This window comes from Grammomys surdaster, unplaced genomic scaffold, assembly GCF_004785775.1.
Source record: "Grammomys surdaster isolate TR1022 unplaced genomic scaffold, NIH_TR_1.0 135, whole genome shotgun sequence".
Classification (NCBI taxonomy): Eukaryota; Metazoa; Chordata; class Mammalia; order Rodentia; family Muridae; genus Grammomys; species Grammomys surdaster.
In genome coordinates this window covers 1898102-1921617 of record NW_021604593.1, presented here as the reverse complement: position 1 = coordinate 1921617, position 23516 = coordinate 1898102, and the positions used below count along the sequence as shown (strand labels likewise).

The 23516-nt window shown below is 41.0% G+C and overlaps 1 protein-coding gene across 1 annotated transcript in view; it reads right to left on the bottom strand.

Moving 5' to 3' along the window:
- Sil1 (SIL1 nucleotide exchange factor) overlaps positions 1 to 23516 on the bottom strand; it is a 229223-nt gene that overhangs the window by 56158 nt on the left and 149549 nt on the right. Inside the window, exons 4-5 of the mRNA XM_028762720.1 lie at positions 20749 to 20869; positions 13861 to 13960 (exon numbers count right to left, since the gene is read on the bottom strand). Coding sequence (XP_028618553.1) covers positions 13861 to 13960; positions 20749 to 20869 — 221 coding nt within the window. The remainder of the gene's footprint in view (positions 1 to 13860; positions 13961 to 20748; positions 20870 to 23516) is intronic.

Genomic DNA, 23516 nt, shown 5'->3' with positions numbered 1-23516 from the left:
AGGAAGGAAGGAAGGAAGGAAGGAAGGAAGGAAGGAAGGAAGAAGGAGAAAATGTAGTCTGAAATAACTATAAGCTCACAGGAATCTATAATAATAATAATATAACATCAACAGCAAGAAGGACACAGGTACAATCAGCCTTATAATACAATATAAAACTTGCAGTGTACCACCTTTCACATGTACAGATTTGCATGTATAATGTATGTGTATATGTATTATTCTATATAGCTTTATCCAGGTTACAGATTTATGTGGCCACCAGTGCAATCGAACTACAGAGTTGCTCTGTCCCTGTTGAGGAACCCCCTGTTCAAGCTCTCTGTAGCCACATCTTGTGCGCCCACTGATTTCCATCTTGAAGCCCTGATAACTGCTGTTTTTCTTTTTTTTTCTCCAGCTCTATAATTCTGACATTTGGGGAATGTTATATAAATGGAACCACACAGATTGGCTTTTTTAAGATTGGCATTTTCTTCACTAGGCACAATGCCCTTGAGAGCTAACCCAGTCACTGCAGACATCAAGTGTTCCGTTCTCTTTATGATGAGTATTTCATCACATCTGTACAGTAATCATTTACCTGCTTAAGAACATCCAAACTGTTTTTAGGTTTTGACTGTTAGGATAAACCTGCTCAGGAGGAGAGATGGTTCAGTTGGTAAAGAACTCACCACATGAGCCTGACAACCTTGATCTCTGAACTCAGGTGAAAGCAGGGAACCAGTTCCTAAAGGTTATACTCTGACCTCCACATGTACACTGTGGCTTGTGCACATTGACACTCTCTCATGTGTCACAGACAACACATAATAAATAAACAAATAAATAAATACATAAAATGTACATAAACTCATGAAGCCTATATATACATTATTGTTTAAGCATATATCTTATTTTGTATGATAAATCCATATAAGCACAATTGCTGGCTTATATGGTAAATTTATGTTGGTTCATTAAATCTGTCAAACTGTTTCCTAGAGAGTATATTCCATTTTACATTCCTGTAAACTATGTATAAAATATTCCAGTTTAACTATATCTTCACCAGTATTTAGTGCTATCATCATTCTTTTATCTCCTAACAAACATTTACTAATATCTCTTTATAGATTTAAGTTGCATTTCTATAATGGCTAACGATGCTAAACAGGTTTTCACGGAATATCTGCCATCCACATAGTCTCTTTGGCAAAATATTTCTTTTCACGTCCCACTTTCTAAGTAGGTTAGTTTGAAACTCTTGGAACTTTGAAGGTTGTTTATATATGTGAGTAAAAGTCCTATGTTTGGCTGAGTCTAATTCAGTGGTAGGGAGGGCACTTGCGTAGACATAGCACACCCAGGGCCCTGGAGTCAATCCACAACCACTGACCATGTGTATGTACTTTGTCAGACAGACCCACAGTCCTTCCTCTGCATGGGTTCCACATTTTAGCTACCACGATATATTAACTGCAACCATCCTGCCTACAATACACTAACTGTAACTATCCTAAGCACTAATTTTTAGGGCTGAGGATGTAGTTTAGTTGGTAGGGTGCTTGCCCAGCATACATGGGGCCCTGGTTTTGATTCCCAGTATCACATAAACTAGATATGGTAGAATATACCTGCAGTCCTAGGATTCAGGAAGAATAGTCAGGAGGATCAAGGTTCAAAGTCATCCCCAATTTTGAGTTTGAGGCCAACTGAGATACATGAAACCCTGTCTCAAAAATAAAACTTAGGGCTAGTAAAGAGTATATGCTGGCTGGACGTGGTAGAGCTTTTATGGCTCTGCTGAGAAGGCAGAGGCAGGGGATCTCTGTGAGTTCAAGGCAAGCCTAGGCTACATAGTAAGCTATTGTCTCAATAAGATTTAGTACTGCACCCCTATCAAGTGGCTCCCAGTGCCCCACACGACCACATGGACACACCCACACAGACTGATCAACATGTTTGTTTTCAATGAAGTACTATATTCTCTGTTAGCTTCGGCAATAAGATCTAAAATGAACACAACACACGAAAAGCAAAAGGAGATGCTGATACGGCTGACTTGATGTGGTGCAGTTTCTTACTGAACACAGATTAGTAAGGTAAGCCAGGCCTGTTGGCACTGTAACACTAGTTACAGTCTACTAGTAACTAGTCTACTAGTCTACTAGTAACTAGTCTACTAGTCTACTAGTCTAGTCTACTAGTAACTAGTCTACTAGTCTACTAGTTACTAGTCTGATCGCTAGTACTAAAAACAAGTTAATAAGACAAATTCATAAAGTTAATAAGACAAATATAAATAAAATAAAATATAAATAAATATAAATAAACAAGTTAATAAGACAAATTCATAAAGTGAGAGAAAGGATAAGTGGTACTAGCAAAAACCTTTCATGTTAGAGAAACTCAGAAGTGTCATAGTACTTTTGCCAGCTCGATAGGTAACATTCTAGAAGCTGATCCATACTTAGAAAGAGTGAGCCTCTGCCAAGGCACGAGAGGTGCTTGCTCTATGCCAGGTTCTACGCTAAAGAGCCAAGCAGTGTGGAGACTGCTCTGTTCTTTGGTAAGGGTTTTGTTTTGCTTGTTTGTTTTTTTAATCCAGAAATGAAAATTTTAATTTCCAATGTTTTGGGTATTTCAAATTACAGTACTAAGTAAATACTGATGTTACTACTTTTTCATTTGTGAATACATTTCTAACACAGGAATTGCTAGCATGTGTGATACCCTGTGTTCAATTCCCAGCACCATATAAATTGGTGATACTAGCTTACTCCTGTAACTGCAGCTCTCAGGAGGCAGAAACAGGAGGATCAGGAATCCAGTTGGCTACAGAGGATAGACTAACCTTGTCTCCAAAAAGAAAAAAAAAAAAACCCCAAAAAGTATGTAACATTTAAAAAAACCTACTGGGATGCTAATAGAAATTGCATATGTCTTACTATGTTGAACTTTTCAATTCATATACATACTATATCTACTTATTGAAGTTTTTAATTTACCTGTATCATTGTTCTCAATTTTTAACTTTCAGTATAGATTCTATATTTGCCTTCTTGGCTTTATACCTAAATATTTCACTTTTGGGAGAGCATAAATGAATTTTTTTATTTCAATTTCCATATATCCATAGCTAGTATACAGAAAAAGAACTGAATTGTGTTGATTTTATATCCTGTGATCTAGCTGAATTCACTAGTTCTAGAAGGGTATTTTGATTATTAGGTATTCTCTGAGATTTATACTTAAATAATCTATGTCATTTGGAAATAAGGAGAGTTGGGGTTATCTTTGTTTGTTTCCCTTCTCCAGCTTAAATGCCTTTTCTTTATCCTCTTTTGTCTTACTGACTTGGCTTGAACTTCTTTGAATGAGTGGCCTATTAGTCAGGGTTCTCTACAAGAACATAACTTACAGAATGAATCTATATATTTATATATACATATTTTATTATATATATATATATATATATATATATGAGGCTGGATAGCTCAGCTGCTCTTCAGTATACAGAGGAATATGTAAGAAGTGGGCTCTAATGCCAGAGAAGGAATGAACTTGCCAGCAAGGGTAAGAGCAAGCAGGCTAAAAGAGAGCCAGCTTCCCTCTCCCAGTGGAAGGTGTGGCCCAGATTAAAGGTGGATCTTCCTATTTCAAAGATCTAGATTACAAGTGGGTCTTCCCACTTCAAATTATTTAAGAAAAAAGTCCCTTAGTCCCTTACAGGTGGTGTTCCTGGCCATTTGGGTTTTAGTTAATTCCAGATGTAGTCAAGTTGACAGCCAATAGTAGCCATCCTGAGTGGTGAGTGAATATTCTTACCGAGTTCACTGGCATAGTTAGCCTCTTGCTATAAAGTATATTCGATATAGTTTTTTCTTTTCCCCATCAATCTCTTTATCAAGTCGAGGAAGGTTCTATTCCTGGATTTTTTTGAGTTTCTATCATAAACTGGTATTGAATTTCTGTCACGTTCTTAATATCTGAATTGATATATGATGAAGAAATGTTTCCTCTTTAGCTGCCGACTGGTGGTTACACCTATTGGGTTTTATGTTTTTGTTTGCTTGTTTCTGATTTTTTTGGGGACAGAATCTTGTTACATAGCTCAGCTGGCTTCAAATTCACAGCCCTCTGTGCAGGACTACAGATATGCACTATCATACCTAGTCTAACTAGGTTTTGTTACACAGGGAAAAAAAATTATTTTTGAGTTAGTGTCTCTCTATGCAACCCTTACTGGAACTCTATGCAGATCAAGTTGGCCTTGAACTCACAGAGCTCCCAATGCTTCTGCCTCCTGAGTGCTGGGGATACTGCTGTGGACCACCCATCACTCCCTGCTAGAATCAACTTTCCCTTTTTAGAATAAACCCCATTCACTTGTAGTGTTTTATTCTTTTTCTAAATCACTGAGCTTGATTTGTCTCAATCTTATTGGAGATTTTTGCATTTATATTCATGAGGAATGTTATTCTGAAGTTTTGTTTTTGTTTTTTAAAAAATATTTATCTGGTTTAGGTAGAAGTATAATACCGGCCTCATAAAATAGGTGAGGAAATAATACCACTTCTGCTTCTATTTTCTTGAAGAGACTGTGTAGAGCTAGCTGATGGTAACTACTTTTCAATGTTTGGTAGATATTGCCAGTATAACTATTTAAACCTAAGGAATTCTTTTTTAAATCATTCTCACTACAAATCAAATGTCCTTGCTGGCTACAGGCCTCTGTCTTACCAGCGTCTCTATGTAGTGAGCACACACTTGATACCCTGCAGTGCTGGGGACTGGACTAAGAGTGGTGAGAGGCTAATCCACTGTTCTACTGCCGAGCTCCATATTCATTTCTGACATGCAGGTCTCTCTGGAGCTCAAGGCTGGTCCTGCACATGTGCTCTCCTGCCTCTGCCTCTCAAATGCTGGAGTTGCAGGGTTAGCAACAGCCTAACCATCTGCATTCCTACCTGTGTTCAGGTCAATGTGCCTCTCTACTTCCCTGGAGACCTTCTCTGTAATACAGATGTTTACAGGTATTCTACACTGATCCCTTTGTGAGCAGAGAAAATACTCCGTAAATTCAATTTCTTTAATTTGGTGGAGATGTGTTGTTAACTCCAGGTACTCTCTAACTTGACAAATGCTTCTGGTACTCAGCTTTCTCATTTTTTTTAAAGTTTTTTTTTTTTAAGATTTTATTTATTATTTTATGTATGTGAGTACACTGTCGCTTCAGACACACCAGAAGAGGGCATCAGATCATATTACAGTTGGTTGCGAGCCACCATGTGGTTGCTAGGAATTGAACTCAGGACCTCTGGAAGTGCAGTTAGTGCTCTTAACCTCTGAGCCATCTCTCCAGCCCCTCTCATGTTCTTTTTCATTTGCTTTTTTAAGAAATTCTGAGAAAAGAATGTTGAAGTCTGTAAATGTAACTATAAGGTTTGTTTCTTCCTTTTAATTCTGTCAGGTTTTGCCTCAAGTATTTGCTGTTGTTGTTGTTTTTTTTTTTTCCTAAGACACAGTTTCTTTGTGTAGCCTTGGCTGTCCTGAAACTCACCCTGTAGACCAAACTGGCCTTGATCAGAGATCCGCCTGCCTCTGCCTCCTGAGGTAAGAGGCATGAGCCATGACTACCCTCAAGCTGCCTCAAGTATTTTTGACACAAAAATGAAAAACATTAAGATTATCATGTGTTTTCGTGATGTAACCTTTTATCCTTTAATTCCTCTTCATCACTGGCCATTCCTTGCCTTTTAAAAAGTAATGTTTGTGCAATATATATTCTATTTTTTTCATTCAACCCACCTCTTCTATTATTATATTTGAGTGGGTTTCTTGTAGGACTCATATATTTGGGTTGTTAAAAATCCATTTGGCAAACAACAAAAAGAATAAGAAACACACAAAAATAATTTACTTAGTATAATGTTTTAATTGGTATAGACTATTCACATTTAACGTAATTATTGAAATATTAGACCTCCAGTCTGCCATTTCTATTCATTCTGTGGGTGTATTTTCATGGTGGTGGTTGTTTGGGTTTTGATAGTCAGGGCTGGCAGCCTGTAGTCCAGGCTGGCTTCCAGTGTCTACTCTCCCCAGTTCTTGTCTTTGTTCTTTTGATTTTTGTTTACTCTTTGTCTTCCTATGGCAACATTTTAAAAATAGAACTCCATTTGGTTTATCTATAGTGTTTTTGAGTGTATCTGTCTTTAGTTTTATTTTAATAATGATTTTCTAAATACTACAATATACCTAAGTAACTAATAAGCTACTGGCATGCAGATCTTAAACTCTGAGTGAACTATAGAAACTTTGCTCCAATTATGTCACCTCCTTTCATAACTGTCTTAAGATATTCTCAGTGGGTATCAGGAAATGATGTCAATAAATGCTTGCATTTAGAATAAAACATTTTAATGTTCAAAAAGAGGAATAATCTATTTTTCTTGTTTATATTTATCATTCTTTCTCCCTTCCTGATGTCCTAAGTTTCTTTCTGTGCTTCCTTCCTGTGTATAGAACACTTTCAGTGATTCTTTCAGGGTAGATACACTAGCAATAAATTCTTTAATTTTCCTTTATTTGAGAATATGATGAGTAGTATGAGCTATAGAATTTCAAAGAATGGGTCTGTGCCTTTGCACCCCTGAGAAAAGCATCACATACTTGGTTACAAGTCCTATGGCTTTAGATGAAACATCATCATTCCTTAACCACAGGTCCCTCATGTGTCTCTCCAGTTACCTTGAGATTTTATTTTTCTTTTTAGTTTTCAGAAGTTTTACTGGGCTATATCTAGATCCCAGGTTCCTCGTTTTATCACAAGGAATCCATTTAATCACCACAGATCTGGGGTTTCATGTCTCACATCAAATATGGTGATTTCTTAGTCAGAATCTGTTCTCATTGTTTCTTTAGCTTGTCTTTCGGCCCCATATTCTTTCTCCTCTGTTTAGAATTCCAATGACATAAATGTGAAATCTTTTGTTGTTGTCCCTTAGGTCCTGAACATTCCCTTCACTTCCCTCAATCTATTTTAAATCTACTCAAACTTTATAATTTTATTATCTCTTTCTAGACACTAATTCTTTTCCCTGATAACTATTATTTGTTACTGATCTAATCCAGTGAATTTTAAAATTTTATTTATTGCATTTTTCAATTCTAGTCAGCACTTCTTATCTAACTTTCTATGGCTTTGTTTATTCAGAATAACAATGGCATAAGCAAATTAAATACGAAATTCAAAAGAATTCTTTCTTTAAAAATATTAATATTTTAATTATATATCTAGTAGAGCACACACACACACACATATAAATGCAGGTACCCATGGACAGCAGAGGTATCAGATCCCACTGGTGCTAGAGTTATTAGATGAGCTGCCTAATATGGGTGCTGGGAACCAAACTTGAGTTCTTCTGCAAAAGCAGACCTTTTTCTTATCCTCTTACCCTTCTTTCTAGTCCTCTCATCAAAACAAACAAACAAACAAACAAACAAACAGACCCCCTTCAGGGTTTAATTTGCACATTGTTTTGAATGGCAAACTCTGACGCCATCTTGCTATTATTTGCTGTAGACATGAACATCCTTTGTTCAGTATATCAATGCTACACATCCCACCTGCACACCAGGGAAGTGTTGTTACAGTGTATAGGAACTGTTCTGCTTTACTACTGCTGTCTTTAATCTCTTACCTAATCTATAACATACTCATCTTGGTAAAAGGTGAACTACTGTAACTCTATGTGGTCTGTGTAGTGTGTGAATGAAAATGGCCCCCATAGGCTCAGAGCAAGGGGCACTATTTGAAAGGATTAGGAAGTGTGGCCTTGTTGGAGAAAGTATGTCACTGAGGGTGGGTTTTGGGATTCCAGAAGCACAAGCCAGGCCCAGTGGCTTTCTTACTCCTTCCTGCAATTTGAAGATCAGGATGTAGAGCTTTCAGCACCCCCAGCACCATGTCTGCCTGTGTGCTGCCATACTTCCTGCCTTGATGATAATGGACTGAACCTCTGAAACTGTAATCTAGTCCCAATTAAATCTTCTCCTTTATAAGAGTTGCCTTGGTCATAGTATCTGTTCACAGCAATAGAACACAAAGACTCTCATTCTGTGTGTATATGTGTGTGTGTGTGTGTGTGTGTGTGTGTGTGTATCTGTGTGTTTCACCTCTTTGATGCTGCTACTTTGATTTATTTCAAGAGTGTTAATAATTACTCATTAGGCAATTTTATGATAGTTACTTTAAAAATTGTTATTAGATTTCCAACTTTTGAGTCATCTTGGTATTAGTGCTTACCTTAGTGTGCTCAGGCTATTCTAATAAAATACCTTGGATTGAGTAACTTAAACAATAAACTTTTATTCCTCTTGGTTCTAGAGACTGAGAAATAGAAGCTTGTTGTTGGTCAATTCAGTTTCTAGTTGAAGGACCTTCCAAGGGAGCAGAAGACACAATAGAAAGAGCACTGGTCTCCTTTCCTCTACCCACACACAGCCTCCTAAGCTTGGACTTCCAAATAAGGTCATACTGGGGATTAGAACTTAAGCATACCCTTTTGGGGAGAACATAAACATTCAACTGATAACTTCATTAGCTAACTGTCTCATCTAATTTAAGTTGTGATTTTTCCAGATTCTTGATGGGTGATTTTAAAGAACATCCTGGATATCTGAGGTATTAACCTAAGAAACATTCTATTTAATCTTCTTTTTTTAGTAGGTAGTCAGTTGCTGGCTAGTGTGTGTTTGTGCTGGTTCTAGCCAACTTTGTGAGCTATTTTTCAGTTCTCAGTTTTCAGTGCAGGTCTGGCTCCTTCCTGTACAATCTTCCACACAGTAGTTTAATTCTCAACCTTTTGCTGTGTGTGTGTGTGTGTGTGTAGGCTTACAGGCAATTTGGCTAGACTCCTCCCCACCTCCAGGTCCTCACTTCCCTCCCTTCCCCCAAATGTTTTAAACCTCCATTATACCAGGTCTGTCTCATGGCATTATTTCTCAGGGGGATACCAGGTGCCCCTGCCTGCCACCACATTCTAGTTCATAACAGTGTGGATGCTGGCCAGTTTTCTCTGGCGATAAATGATTATGTCCAGGACTTGTATGCAAATTTTAACTTTTTCAGATCTATTCTGTCCAAACAATTACCTGCCCTTTACGGTAGGCTGGGGGGGGGGTAAAGAACATGTGGCTGTTCTCACTGGATGCAGGACCTTGCGAATGGAAGAATAGCTCCCCTATTGGCCTTTACTTACACCACACTTGTAGGGCAATTGATACGCTCATTTTTGAAAATTAATAGTTTCTGTGTTTGCTCACTTACTCCACTGACCCTACCACAGAGGGCAGCTGTCTATTGTCACCAGGGTGGGAACTAAAGGATAGATTCCCTATACTATCCTTCATCAGAGGATACTACTTCATCAGAGAGGAGTGAAAAGACGTCTGGGGTACCAGAAGAGGTATACAAGCTCCCTGTTGGGTTTCTGCCCACACCACCCCAGCACCACAGCCAGTCTTTATGCCCAGGGGGAGGTGCAGGGCCCTGCTCTCACTGGCTCCATTCAGGTGAAGCAGAGTCCTGACTCATAACTGCCATTGTGATTAGGTTCAAGTTCAGGCTCCCCAGTAAATTTCTACTGACCCTGGATCAGGAAATCAGAATACAGGGTTGCTGCTACCACCAAGAGAGAGACAGAATTCTAGACTCCCTTACTCATCTTCTACTGGAAATGAGCACACAGTATGGGGTGGTGGTCAGGGTCCCATGGGCTTTGGCAGAACTAGGACAGGTACTGTCAAAAGCTTTATCTCTGTAGACTACTCCTCTAGCTAAAAAGAAAAAGCTTCTTTTAGTGTTTTAGAATCTGATACTTAAGCCAGGCTTGCAATAAATGTCAGTACTTGGCACACTGAAGCAGGGGAGCCACATGTTTGAGTCCGACATGTGTGGGATACAATGCATTCCAGGTCACCCTAAGCCATGCGCTGAGAGAGACTCTGCTGACATTTCAGCACATTAGATTCTCCAGTGTCCAGACTAGAATGTGTAGGGCTAAAAGAAGATCCAAGAAAGACATCGGCATGTCATTCCTAAAGCCCCCAAATCTCTGTCCAATCTGCAACTGCTTTACCACCTTTTAGAAATTTCCACATTGCAGCTATGTTATATCTAGGTTTTAGTTATCTTTAGTGGGAACAATAGGAAACATGGGGTTGTCACAGAGTCAAAATTTCAAAAGTCATGACATTTTTTTAGTCATTAATTTTTTTTTACAAATAAATGTGTGCATGTGTGTGTATATATGTGTACATACATACATGTCATGACATATATATACGTATGTGTACATGTACACTGGCTGGTTTTGTGTGTGTAAACTTGACACAAGCTGGAATTATCACAGAGAAAGGAGCCTCCCTTGAGAAAAATGCCTCCCTGAGATCCAGCTGTAAGGCATTTTCTCAATTAGTGATCAAGGTGGATGGGCCCATTGTGGGTGATGCCATCCCTAGGATGATAGTGCTGGGTTCTATAAGTAGCTAAGCAAGCCAGGGGAAGGAAGCCAGTAAGCAGCATTCCTCCATGGCTTCTGCATCAGCTCCTGCCTCCAGGTTCCTGCCCTGTCTGAGTTTCTGTCCTGACTTCCTTTGGTGATGAACAGCAATGTGGAAGTGTAAGCTGAATAAACCCTTTTCTCCCTAATTTGCTTCTTGGTCATAATGTTTTGTGCAGGAATACAAACCCTGACTAAGACAGCATACATGTATGTAGATCAGAAGACAAACTTGCAGGACTGAACTCAGGTAATCAGGCTTAATGGCAAGCACCTTTCTACACTGAGCGAGGCATTTAGCCAGTCCTGAGACAACTTTTTTGAGAAGCAAGAAACTTTATCTAAATTAATTAAACTATCAATTCAAGAGAACTGATACCCTTTCTCCAGCAAATTTCATGTCAAATCTGAGAAACACAGAGATATGGTCAATATCTGATAGGATTGTTGTTTTTGTTTTGTTTTGGTTTTTGTGTGTGTTCAGAGTAAAAGCCTCATTGTATATTTACAAGGCATTACATAAGATGGCCTTAAAACTTAATTAGTTAAAAGTATGTAAGGATCTGTAGCCAGGAGCAGGAGACATGCTTAAAAAACAAACAAACAAACAGTCACAAATCTCTCTTAAGTTAATGTGCTTGTCTCTGAGCCAGTGCCGACAGTGAGCTGAGTCGGTCTACATCAGTTCCAAGTGAAGGCAGAAGCTCTGGGTCCCAGGGCAAAGCTAATGCCTGGACACTGATTCCAGAATCCCGCATGCTGACACTGCAAACAGCAAGGAAAGAGGCAGGCAGGCGGCTCAGTCTGGCAGGTGATTCTGTGGATCCCTTTGCAGAGGGAAACAGATGTTTTAAAACAGCAATGGAAAACTTATAATCTTTGCCTTTCCATTTTTCAAATCTTTTAAAAATTACTCATACTTTTCTATGCTAACTAAATTACAAAAAGAAAATGTCGTTTTCTGAGAAGAAAAATCCAATTGTACTTCCCCCCAAAAAAACAGAGAGAAGTAAGCTTAAGTGGGTTTTCATCCACAGAAGGTATGGAACCTAGAACAATTTCTAAGTTCCTTACAGACCCACATGATGCCCAGATCGAAGGTGACTGTGGGAAAGGCCTAAATCCCTGGCCACAGGCACCGATCTTGAACCTGGTCTCCCCTCTGCTGGGTGGCACAATTGCTTTTCCTACCGGTCTTTAGCTCCCCTGTGCATCTGTAAAGCAGAATCCCATGCATAATGACCTTTCATGCGCTGCAGTGGTCATCCTGACCCTTCCTTCTTTATTTTTAGACTTATACATTTTATTGTTTCACGAATATGAGTGTCTCTCTCCTCATATGCATGTGTGCCATGTGTGTGCCTGGTGCCCACAGAGGTCAAAAGAAGGCACTGAATCCCTTGGGACTGCAATTACAAAAGGCTGTGAGCAACTATGTGGGTGCTAGGGATCACACCAGGGTCACCTGCAAGAGTGACCAGCACTCTTCACCACTGGGCCAACTCTCCAACCCCACCCTCCCTTCTAACATGCATTCTCTCTATGATGGACATGTGACATTGGTAAGATAACTAAAGACATGAAGGCTCTGGGGGTTTGTATTGGTGTGGCTTGGTTATTTGCCACAGTCTCTATACAGCCCAAGTGGGCCTGGAAATTTATTATGTAGACCTGGAGAGCCTAGGGCTCAAATCTTCACGATTTAGCCTCTAAATTGCCGAGATTATAACAGGGGGATTACTCCTGTAGTCAGCTTGCTTGGTACCTCATATTTCACTTATAAATATCTCCATCTTGACTGCTGCTGGTCCTAAGAATCCAGAAGTGTTTTCAGATACAAGAGGTCCTTGCTGACTTCTAAGTCAAGTTCTACTGATCAATATATTGACTTTTTGACATCTGAGAAGATGGACATTCTGAATTAGTTTTGTTAGATGGTATTAAAAGGGTAACAGCTGGCAGCCTCATTGAGTTCTGAGGATAAATATTATTAGGTAACATATATAAAAACTCCAACGTCATAACCTTTTGCCTCAGCCCCGAGTATTGAGATGACAGGTGTGTGTCATCACATGTGGCTTTAACACGTATTAAAAAGGTCAGCACTAGCCCCACTCTAAAGGTTCATTAGTCTCAGAAACTCTTCTCAAGAATCTAAATGATTCCTAGGACCCACATGGTAGAAAGAGAAAACAGTCCTCATAAAGTATTCTCTATCTGTGCACCGTAGCATGCACCACACATAACCCTATAACATAAATACGTAAGTATAGTTTAGAACACATTTAAATCTGAAGGACCATTTTGAACTAACATATAAACTTCCAAGAACCTAATGCTGCCCTTTTAAGATTCTCCCAGTGTTCAAGGGAAAAGAGCAAAAAGGCAGTGCTGGGCAAGAGGGACTGGGAGAAGACAAGAGGGAAGGAGAACCTGGATTACCAAGCATCTGTCAAGATTCTTTCAGGACCACCAGGACTCAAGTGGGAATACACAGAAGTGCTTTGTGACATTCCCTGGGTATTCTGTGAACTCATGGTCCACCTCAGAGTAGTATTTCATCCTCACATGAACTGTTATCAGTGAACCCTCCCAGAAGTTAGGGCACAAATTCTTTTGCTCCCCCGCTTATACCTGAGCTTGTGCAGAGATTTCAGGCTAGGGAAACTGCAGTCATCCTCTTGACCCAAACAGATTCTATGCTTAAAAAACCAGAGGCCCACAAAAGAATACATTTGCTACATTCAGAAAAGACAAAGATTCAGGCTTCTTTCTCTCTTGTCTGCCTTATTTGAAAAAAAAATTAAGGTTTGCTTTTATTTTATGTGCATGAGAGTTTTATCTGCAAGCATGTCTGTGTATCACATGTACGCACCGCCTGCAGAGGCTAGAAGGTGGTATCAGACCTCCCAGAACTGAAGTTGAAAACAGTTGTTAGCTGTCATGTAGGTGTTGAAAACTGAACCCAGGTCATCTGCAAGAGCAGACAGTACTTTTAACCACTGAGCCATCTCTCCACTGAGCCCTATTTAAAAATTTGTATTTCATTGTTAAGTGGGCTCTGGGTAATAATCTCCTCTGTTCCACAATTCCTCCAAGCAAGCAGAATACTGGATCCTAATCTAAAACAAACATCCAAAAACCAAAAACAGAACTGCTCTGTGAAGTTTTTAAAAATAGCATAAAAAGGGTTTTAATTTGTCATAAATAGCTTCTTAAATTATTTTACAATATTACTATTCCATGCCAACTATAAAAGTTTCCAGGTACAACCTGGCAAAAACTAACTAGAAAGACCATCACATACCAATTCATCCTTTGAATTCTCCATCTCTGCCCCCTCCTTGAATTTGGCCAGTGCGCTCTTGAGGTCTTGAGATGTGTATGTATTGGTGTTGATGTCCAGCCTGTCCACAGAGAAGCTGAGAGTCAGAAGGGGTGTACTTCTCCAAGAAAGACAGTACTTATGGGTGGTGACTGGCACCCAGAGAAAGCTTGGCCAGGCCAGTTCTAACTCTTAGTGTGTTGCCAAACCTCTGCCTCAGGGCAGCCAGGATCCAACATGTTAACTGTAATTGAAGCCAAATGGGTGGGTTTTTCCCCCCATGAGTCAGAGGAAAAGGCACAGGGCAAACAGGCTGACCCTGGAAAGGCTTCTGGCCTGCTGTGGACAGAAGCACACGTCTTAGCAGAGCCCCCGAGAAGCAAAGAACTCAGACACAGGACTAAGAGGCACCCACATCTATAATCTTCAGGGAAGCAGAGCAACGGGAACCTGAGACTTCCAAAATGTTCCAGACTTGTCTTAGATAAATGAAATGAGTAGAAGCCAATGTTAGATCACAGAGGTGTATGCCAATTTAACAATGAATAGATTTGAGAGACCTAGGAGTAGAACCAACCACTACCTTCTCCAGTCATCTTCCAAGAGGATGAAGTAAAGGAACCAATGCTGTGGTCATCTCAAGAACCTGGCTCGACTGGAGAGGTCTCCTCCTACCCTTCCTGATCAGGTTCAGCCAGCATCTTAACCGGATAGAGAGCCTCTTTGGTGGAGAGAGGGTGAAGTCTCAGTTTATTCCAGTGAACAGAGGCAAGAGCATGAGCTGGCAGACAAATGGGAGTGCTGACACAGCTGACTGCAGCTCAGGTTAAGTCACACAGAGCAGGACTATTTCTCTTTTCATTCACAACTGAGACTGTATTGGTTGAGAGGCAGAGTGCACAAACATTCCAATTCCAATGCTCCCCCCCACCCCCAGGGTTTCTCAGTATAACCAGCCCTGGCTGTCCTGGACTTGCTTTGAAGACCAGGCTGGCCTTGAACCCATAGAGATTCTCCTGCCTCTGCCTCTGCCTCCCAAGTGCTGGTATTAAAGGTATTCACCACCATACCTGCTGACATTCCAGTTCTTAACACATGTGCCTAAACTCTGCAGAGCCACATGGTGGTTCTCTTTTAACTTAGTCCAGTAATGTTCCAGCCACAAACTTGGCGGGTTTTCCCTAAGACCTCACATAACAACCTAACACTCATAATCCTCAGTTCCACGGACTCACAATTTCATGCCACATACAGTATATTCAAATTTTCCATCATTCACAGAACATATCACAACTGTTATGAAAATGGACTCCCATGACCAGAGACATTACAGTTTTGAGATGGCAAGGAGCAAGGAAGGAGTGATTTTTAGTAAGTGGTTCTACTAGAAACACAAGACCATAAATAAATCTTAAGCTATTCCAGACACAAATGCATGACTAAGACTCCAAATGGATGTTTACATGCTTTATATTGTAGGATATGAAACTATCCCCTCTCTGGAATGTTAGGGTGGCCTTCTCCAGACATTCGGGCTGTACCATCACCGTCTACACGTCATCGTCGTCGTCATCCTCTTCAAGCAGCAGATGATTAGACAATGGGATGAGGTGGGATTTCCTCCTACCTTTTAAAAATGTTTCCAGAGCTGCTAAAAAACCTCTCATTTACAAAATAGCTGATCAACATCCTCTAGATTGTTCCGGAATGGAGCAGGGACCACCGATAGACATGACGCACAGCCAGTTGGGCGTGGTTTCTTTCTCTGGTTTTCACTGCCCTCTGGGTTTCCAGATCCGGCAGGCAGATCTGTAGTTTGCTGCTCAGCCACTTCAGCCTGTTTGGTCTCTGCTCCCCGATTCCCTGTACTTTTTTGCCTGATGCCTTCCCACAGCCTTTTCCCTACTTCACACCCATCTCAGCAAGGATGAGCTTGGCCAACAGCCTTGTGGAGCTGCACTGGGCACCGCCTTTGCCAAGCACTCATGCTAACCGTCTTCTTGGGCATTATGGTGGAGCAGGGTGGGAGGTGCGTGCCAAACTTAGCACAGAGCTGCGCTGCCCAGCTGCCACACAGGTGCATGGCCTAGCCTTCACCACACGGAACTGCTTAGGCGCTGGGAGAACAGGACTGAGCAGACAGAGAATGGCTGCCGCCCTACTCTATTCCACGTTCCATCAGGTCTCAACCTTTATTAGACAGATGTGTGTTCAAGGCTCTCCTCATTCAGCTTTGGTTCACCATAGAGTCTTTAGGGCTCCGAAGTCAACACTCATTTTCTCTAAATCTTAGTCTCTAACTGATTTATTATAGCTAACCACTCCCACTTGAGCACTAACTCATGTGTCAGCAGGGGGCTACTGCTTTTAAAGTGTATCTTGTTCAAATGATTAGTAAGAGAGAGATTAGGTTCTCTCCCCACTGCCAAGCACATGAAGATAACACTGCTCTGTCCCCATCCATGGGGAACTAAAAATTCTGGAGCTGTAGGAGGAACAGATTCTTCACTTCCTCTTCCTCTTCTTTTTCCTCCTCCTCCTCCTCTTCCTCCTCTTCTTCCTCCTCTTCTACTTATCAAGAAAAAAACCATTTTGACTTGCATAAAATTCTTGCCCAGCACATGAGAGGCCAAGGTCAACCTTGTCTACATTGCAAGTTCCAGATCAGGCAAAACAAAAGACAGGGTGCCACACTATGAAACTCTGGCTAGCCTGGAACGTTGTAATTAGACAAGGCTGGCCTCTAAGCTGGACTTGAAGCAATCCTTGCGTCTTTGCCTCCCGAGGGCTGTCTTTTTCATTAGTCTTTTCCTGTTTACATCGCCATTCGATCTAATGTTGATTCTGTTCTTACTAGGGTGTTAATACTGTTCTGTTTTTGTTATTTCTTTGGGGGTAGAGGGACAAGGTCTCATATCCCAAGCTGGGCTCAAACATACCATGAAGCCCCGAGTATGATCCTGAACTTCTAATCCTCTTGGGTTTATGTTGTACTAGTGATGGCCCCACAACTTCATGCATACAGGCAAGCGCCCTACCAACTGAGCTACATTCCCAAGCCCCACAGCTGTCCAACGTTGCTCATTATAGTTAGTTACCAATTGCTGATAATCAAACCTTTATGCTCTTCCAACACCCAGCAGCATGCGCACAGTCTACCCTCCCCTCCTCTACCTCTCCTGGCTATTTTCTATTCTCATCTGACTCCTCATTCCTACTCATTTCTTTAATGATCCCTCATCTCCTACCTGAACCCTACATGCTGGAATGCCTCATAGTTAGGTCCTGAACAGCCTTCTTTTTTTCTCTCTCTAGAGACATTAAAACATTTCTCTAGCAGTGATGCCCACACTAAAAGCTTTTAGCTCAAACCCTCCCCTCAAACAGCAGGATCTTATGCAATGACCTGCTAGGGTTAATCTTGATTTTCACGATTAATTTTAAACTTGATTTCATGAAGAAATACCTAGGGGATTTATAAAGCATATCTCTGAGTGTATCTGCAAAGGAATTTCTAGTGGCAATTAGATCAGGAGGGCCTGCCCTATGGGCTTAAGTTCTTGATGGATTCATAATACAGTGGCATTTGGGAGAGGTGATGGGAGATAGAAGGTAGGTCCTAGTTCAATTCTTGATTTCTCTCAGTGTTTGCTCACAGCAACACTGGGAAATTGACTAGTGTATTAACTTTCCTTCTCTGGTCTCTGATGTTTTTGCTAAAAACAACAAACTATTTACTTTTAGTACAGGTTTGGTATGTGGCATATATGTGGCAGTTAGCGGACAATTTCAGGGGTTCTCTGGTTCTGTCTTTCCATCATGAAAGCCCTGAGGTTAAAATTCAGGTTTTCAGACTTGGTAGGAAGTGCCTTTACCATCTGAGCTAGCCAACTAGCCCATCCAAGTGAGTCTCAAATGTTTAAGACATACCTCAAATCTATTTAATAAACACATCATGATATTTAATAAAAACATTCATGATATTTATCTCTAAAAAAAAATTGGCCCAACTGCTACATTTCTATTTCAAAAAAATATCACCTCTGAGCACCCAGAAGCTCAATCCCAAATGAGGCCTTTCTAAATCTTCATGTCCTTCTGTCTCTATACCCAACTCCTCAGCCAGTCCTTTCAGCTGCACTTCTAAACTATCTAAATTCCCCACCTCCAGCAGGAAACCCTGGATCTGGTCACCACTGTGTCTTGTCTGGTCTACTGAAACGGCATGCTGGTGGTTTCTGCTTCTTCTTTCCCTATTTTCAGTCTCTTATCCAGTTACTCTCTTGCCTAAAATGTTCTGGTACGTTCTACTACAATTAAAGGTGAATGGAGACTTTCCAGAATGTTCCCTAATGCTCCACCCACTGCACCACCCGACACATATCTACCTCTCCATTCTCATCTCCTATGTCTCGAATCATTTCCCCGTTTCAAAAACCTGGCAAACCTGGGGTTCATTTTGTGCCATCTGCCTGAAATACTATATAATTCCTAGACTTACAAACCTAATCTTTGTAAGATTTAAACTCTCTTTAGCTTTCAGTTCAAATATGTTGATGAGGCCTTTCTTCCCAAATCACCCTAACATGGTCTCCTGCAGAGACTCATTACCTTGGCTCATTTCTTCCCTAGAACTTATTATAATTTGTAATGATCTTACTCATATGTGTATTTTCTTGGTTGTCTGCCCGCCGACCTGCACAAGGCCTCTACTCACCTTATGGAGGTGACACTCCATCTGCTTCTTACTGTTTCCCCAGTGCCTGCCACACAGGCATTCAATAGGTCTTGTGAAGTGAACAGTATAGCAGGAAACAGGTTGTCAGGGGCACCACTCTTTACCACTGCACCATACATAGCATGGCAAATGCCCGACCCAAGATGGTACAATTCAGATGCAGTAAAGGTTGTCTTCCTTCCTCTAACATAGAAGGAGGTTTCAAAGAAGATTCCAAAGCAAAGAGATGTTTGTTCTATGAATCTGACAGGATGTAAAAATAAAACTTTTATGTTTTTTATGCCTAAAAATATGCTTGAAGCCAGGCAGTGCCAAGAGCACTCTCTGAGACAACCCTAAGGCAAGGTCTCTGCACAGTCCTAGAGCCCACAGCATCGCAGATCTAAGTAGCAACCTAGCCAGCAGGACTAGTGGAAAGCCTTGGCTCCGTCTCTCTCTAGCACAGTGGTTTACTGACTCACCTGAAACCTGATCGAAAGCTGCAAGCCTTGTCTTCCAAAGCACACCATCAGATAACCAAAATAACTGTGCTTCTCTCTAGATCCTGGCTCTTAAGACTGTTCCCAAGCCATTTGGGAAGAGCTAGGAAGATATTGTGAAGTAGAACTGGAGGAGAATAGGAGGAGGCTCTGACAGAAAACAGCTGAGAGAGCAGAAATGTCCCGTATATCCTAGAGACCATTCTAGGGCAAATGCTCAGAGACAGTCCAAAGGAGAAAAGAGGAAACGTGGGAACAAGTGTGTCTCCTTATGGTGTCTCTACATCCCACATGGAAGACTTCTGCTCTCAAAGGAGCAAGGACAGTCCAGTTAGCGTTCCCACTACAGACCTGCAGTCAGCAGGGTAGAGATGGTGTCGAAAACAACAAACCAACAGCTCTAGATTATTCAAGTTCCTAGGTCAATATTCTTAAGACACTGGAGGTTGGCTTTTTCATTAAAAAATAAGAATTGGACTGCATGTGAGAGAAGGGTTCAAAGTACCCTGACTTGCTGACATATATGTACATGATGCCTCCTGGAGGTGGGAAAAGGTTAGCACGGCTGAAGAATGGTATCTGATTATTCTTGTGTGATTGTGAGACAGGAACAATTGTATGATTTGGGCTACTGCGAGTACAAGCCTAAAACAGAGATGGGGAGGAGGAAAGAATGTGCTCAGCTTGAGATGACAACAAACGTCTCCATCATAACATAAATTACAATTTTCTAACTGTAAAAACTGCCCAAACCTGCCATGCTGCTTTGTGGGGTGAACGCCACTTGGCTGAATGGCACATGACCTTTGGTCAGGTGCATCAAGAAAACGGGTCTAGAAATCCTTGCCAACCATGTCAAGGTTCCTTCCCTCTCATTCAGGAGACACCAAGCAAGAAAAACTTGTTAACTCAAGGCAATTAAGAGGAAAAATAGAAACTGTTAATTCTCTAAAATCAAATCCCTCAAACTGGTTATTAAAAAGTTAGGAAACCTATAACCATGGGGGATTGTAGTAGCTTCGACTCACATACCACAAGAGAGCCTATTTTAACACTGACTAACAAGAGGAAAAGTTAGTCTGAATTAAAGACTTTTAAAGGCAATTTTATTGTTCACCAAGGAAGTATTGCTGCAAAGTAGAAGGCCTAACAGGCTTGTTTTAATGAATAGATGACTCATCTGTAATCAGCACATTAATTGTTGGGATTCAAATGGGTGCTCTTAAAGTACTGGGAAACAGCTTCTCTTTCAAAGAAGGTTAAGCATTCCCCCTATAGCGTTTTTAAAAGGATCTATTTTCTTTGCAAGATATTTCTTTCCAAAGATTGTGGAGGTAAATGTCTATAAAATCCTGACAATTTTATCACAAATTCTACACTGTTAAATCTCAAATAAAAATTATAATGCACATAGCTGGTCATGGTAACACATGTATTTATTCTCAGCACTTGGTAGACAAAGGCATATCTTTGAGATTGAGACCAGCCTGGTCTATAGAGTGCGTCCCAGGACAGCCAGGGCTACATAGAGAAACCCTGTTCCCCAAAAAACAAACAAACAGAAACTTGCCACTCATGAATTTGGGTAGCATTGCTAGTATTTCTAAATCAGTGTAGTCACTCAGCCTCCCAGTCCAAAGAGCAATACACTACCTTCTGCCTCTTTTAAATCCTTTCAAATTATTTTGGGATTTGTCTTCTTGTTGGAGTTTCACCTCATTTACTCCAGTCTGTAGGTTCATTCGCACATGGGATCCTGCAGGAACAGCCTGACCTGAAAGGCAAGAAGAGAAAAGTTGCATGGGGTACAGGAGCCTCGGTGGGACACGGGGTAGAATACCTGGCACTTCCTGAAGCTCAGAGTACCATGTCCAGTTTACCTTTTGATCTCTCTCTCTCTCTCTCTCTCTCTCTCTCTGTCTCTCTCTTTCTCTCTCTCTCTCTCTCTCTCTCTCCTCCCTCCCATACTCTATTCACACTGATTCCTTTTACTGTTATATCAGAATCAAAGACCCAAGGCAGGTAGTCAAAGGACCCACAATCTCAAAATCAACATCTGCTTATTAGAATGTGATCATGTCTACTTTGTATCTTCTGTGAATTTAGCAAATAAGCTGTGTTGTTATATGCACTGGGTAAATGGTGTGTAACCCCTCAACTAACCATCAAGACATTGAGACATTATTGTCTTTTTCTTTAACACCCTTCTTGCCCCTTCCTAGACAGTCCCACAGCATCCAAGATATTCCAGAATGCTAGAGAGCTTTGTAGCTCATCACTCTCATTTTTAAAACCAGGCTCTTTTTCATCTCTTTTCCCTGATCACATGAACTGTATGTCTTCGTTTTGGAGTTCTGCAGCCTGTAAGGTAGAGTTTGGTACAGAAAATATGTAGCCAATAACACTTATGAATAAGAAAAAGGAAGCCAAGGTGAATGGTGGTGCATGTGTTTAGTCCCAGAACTTGAGAGGCAGATGAAGGGAGATCTCCTAGTTCAAGACCAGCTAGTTGGGTCCAGGGCCACACAGAGAAGCCCTGTCTCAAAAAAAAAGGGGGGGGGTAAATGAAAATAATAAATAAATAAATAGGTTGCTACTGGAAAACAGCAAGACACAAAAAGTCAAGGAAGCAGGTAGCAGAGTTAAGAGAAACTGAAAAACTACACCCACTTATATCAGAGGGACAGATCCATTAGCTGGAGAAACAAGTATTGTGAATAGATGGGCTATGTGTATGAATGCTCAAAAGTACTCAGGGATAGTTTACAACCAACTATGCAATATCATATAGTATAAATGGAATGTTATATTCACTCATTCAATCATTCACAGAAAATGCATTTACCAGGCAACTATTATACAACAGATCCACATGGCAGCTTCTAGGAATACAAAAATAATATTTTCGAGGCATAAGAAAATGATTTTTAAAAACTATATATTTAGGTTCTCACCATGTAACCAGGCCGGCCTTGAACTCTTGATCCTCTTGCTTAGGCCTCCTAAGTGCTAGGATTACAGAGTACTCTACCATAAGATCCCACACAAAGATGAATATCAATGGCTACAGGATTGAAGAAGGAGCTTTTTAGAAGCTGGAAATTTTTGAAGCAAAAATGATCCTTCTAAAACTGGGAGTGGTGGGCACACATCTCTAATCCTGGCATTCAGGAGGTAGAAGCACAAGATGAATGAGAACTTTTCTGAAAGACTGACAGACAGACAGACAGCAGACAGTCCCCATACTTGGACTTTGCCTCTGCTTTCTCTGTCAGAGGATAGCCTGCAGGTTGGTGCTGAGTTTCATTCAAGAACATAAAATGGAAAACAGGCATGGCAGTAATGCCAGTAATACCAACACTCAGAGCCTGAGGCAGGAGGATTTGGAGTTTGAGGATAGCCTGGCTATGCAGTGAGTATGAGGACACCGGGAGTAACACAGTGAGACCTTTAAATAAGAAATGACAATTTAAGAAAAAAATCCCTTATAAGAAAAAAGCATAGTACAAGCTCTCTCAGGATGAGCACATGTACCCATAGAACAGTGCTGTTCCAGCAAGAGCCGAAGCTTTCTCGGCACTAGCGCAACTACGGTAGATTCTGAGTTACTCTAGCCACTCTGCCTCCAGCCAAGGCACTAGGGAAACACCACCCTGGGATATGCCATCTCCTGCCTGCCACTCCACTGCAGCAAGAAGTGACTGCAGCTTTGGCTGAAATACACAGAAACTACAGTAAGTCTAATGATAACTTGACAAAAGTATGCTCAAGTCAGAGGAGGGAAACCCTTTCCCAGAGGAGCTTTTGAGTAAACTTTGGCTGAGATCCACACTGGGGAAAAGGAATCCTAAATGAAGGAATCCCATGTGCAAAGGCTTTGTCACAGAAACAGTGCTGTGGTCAAGGGACAGGCTGGACCCATAGGACTGGTAAGGCTGTGGGGCTCCTGTGCTGCTGCTCTGTCATGAGGCCTGGTTTCTTTTCCTGGGACAAAGAGTTAAAACTGAGTTAAGAGTGACCCCAGTACTTGTGAGGTGGGGGCAGGAAAACTGCCACAGTCCCAGGCTAGCCCAGGCTTCATGGTGAGTTCCAGACCAGTATAGGTTGCCGAGTAAGACTGTCACAATAAAAATAAAAACAAACAAAAATCCTAATGACCTAAGATAGTACCAATGAGGGGAAGGCTATATTCTGGCAAAAATAGAGAAGAAAGGTAATTCGTTAGTATTCCCTCTGAACATAGATGGGAGAGGCTACTTTACCCAAAGAGATCTCAGACTAACAAAACAAACAGCACAACCCCTTCTAGATGTATACTACAGAGATTTGAAACTCACAAAATAGTACAGTTTATTCTCAGCTGTACACAACCCAGACCACCCTGAATTTGCATCTCTCTCTCTCCTCTCTCTCTTCTCTCT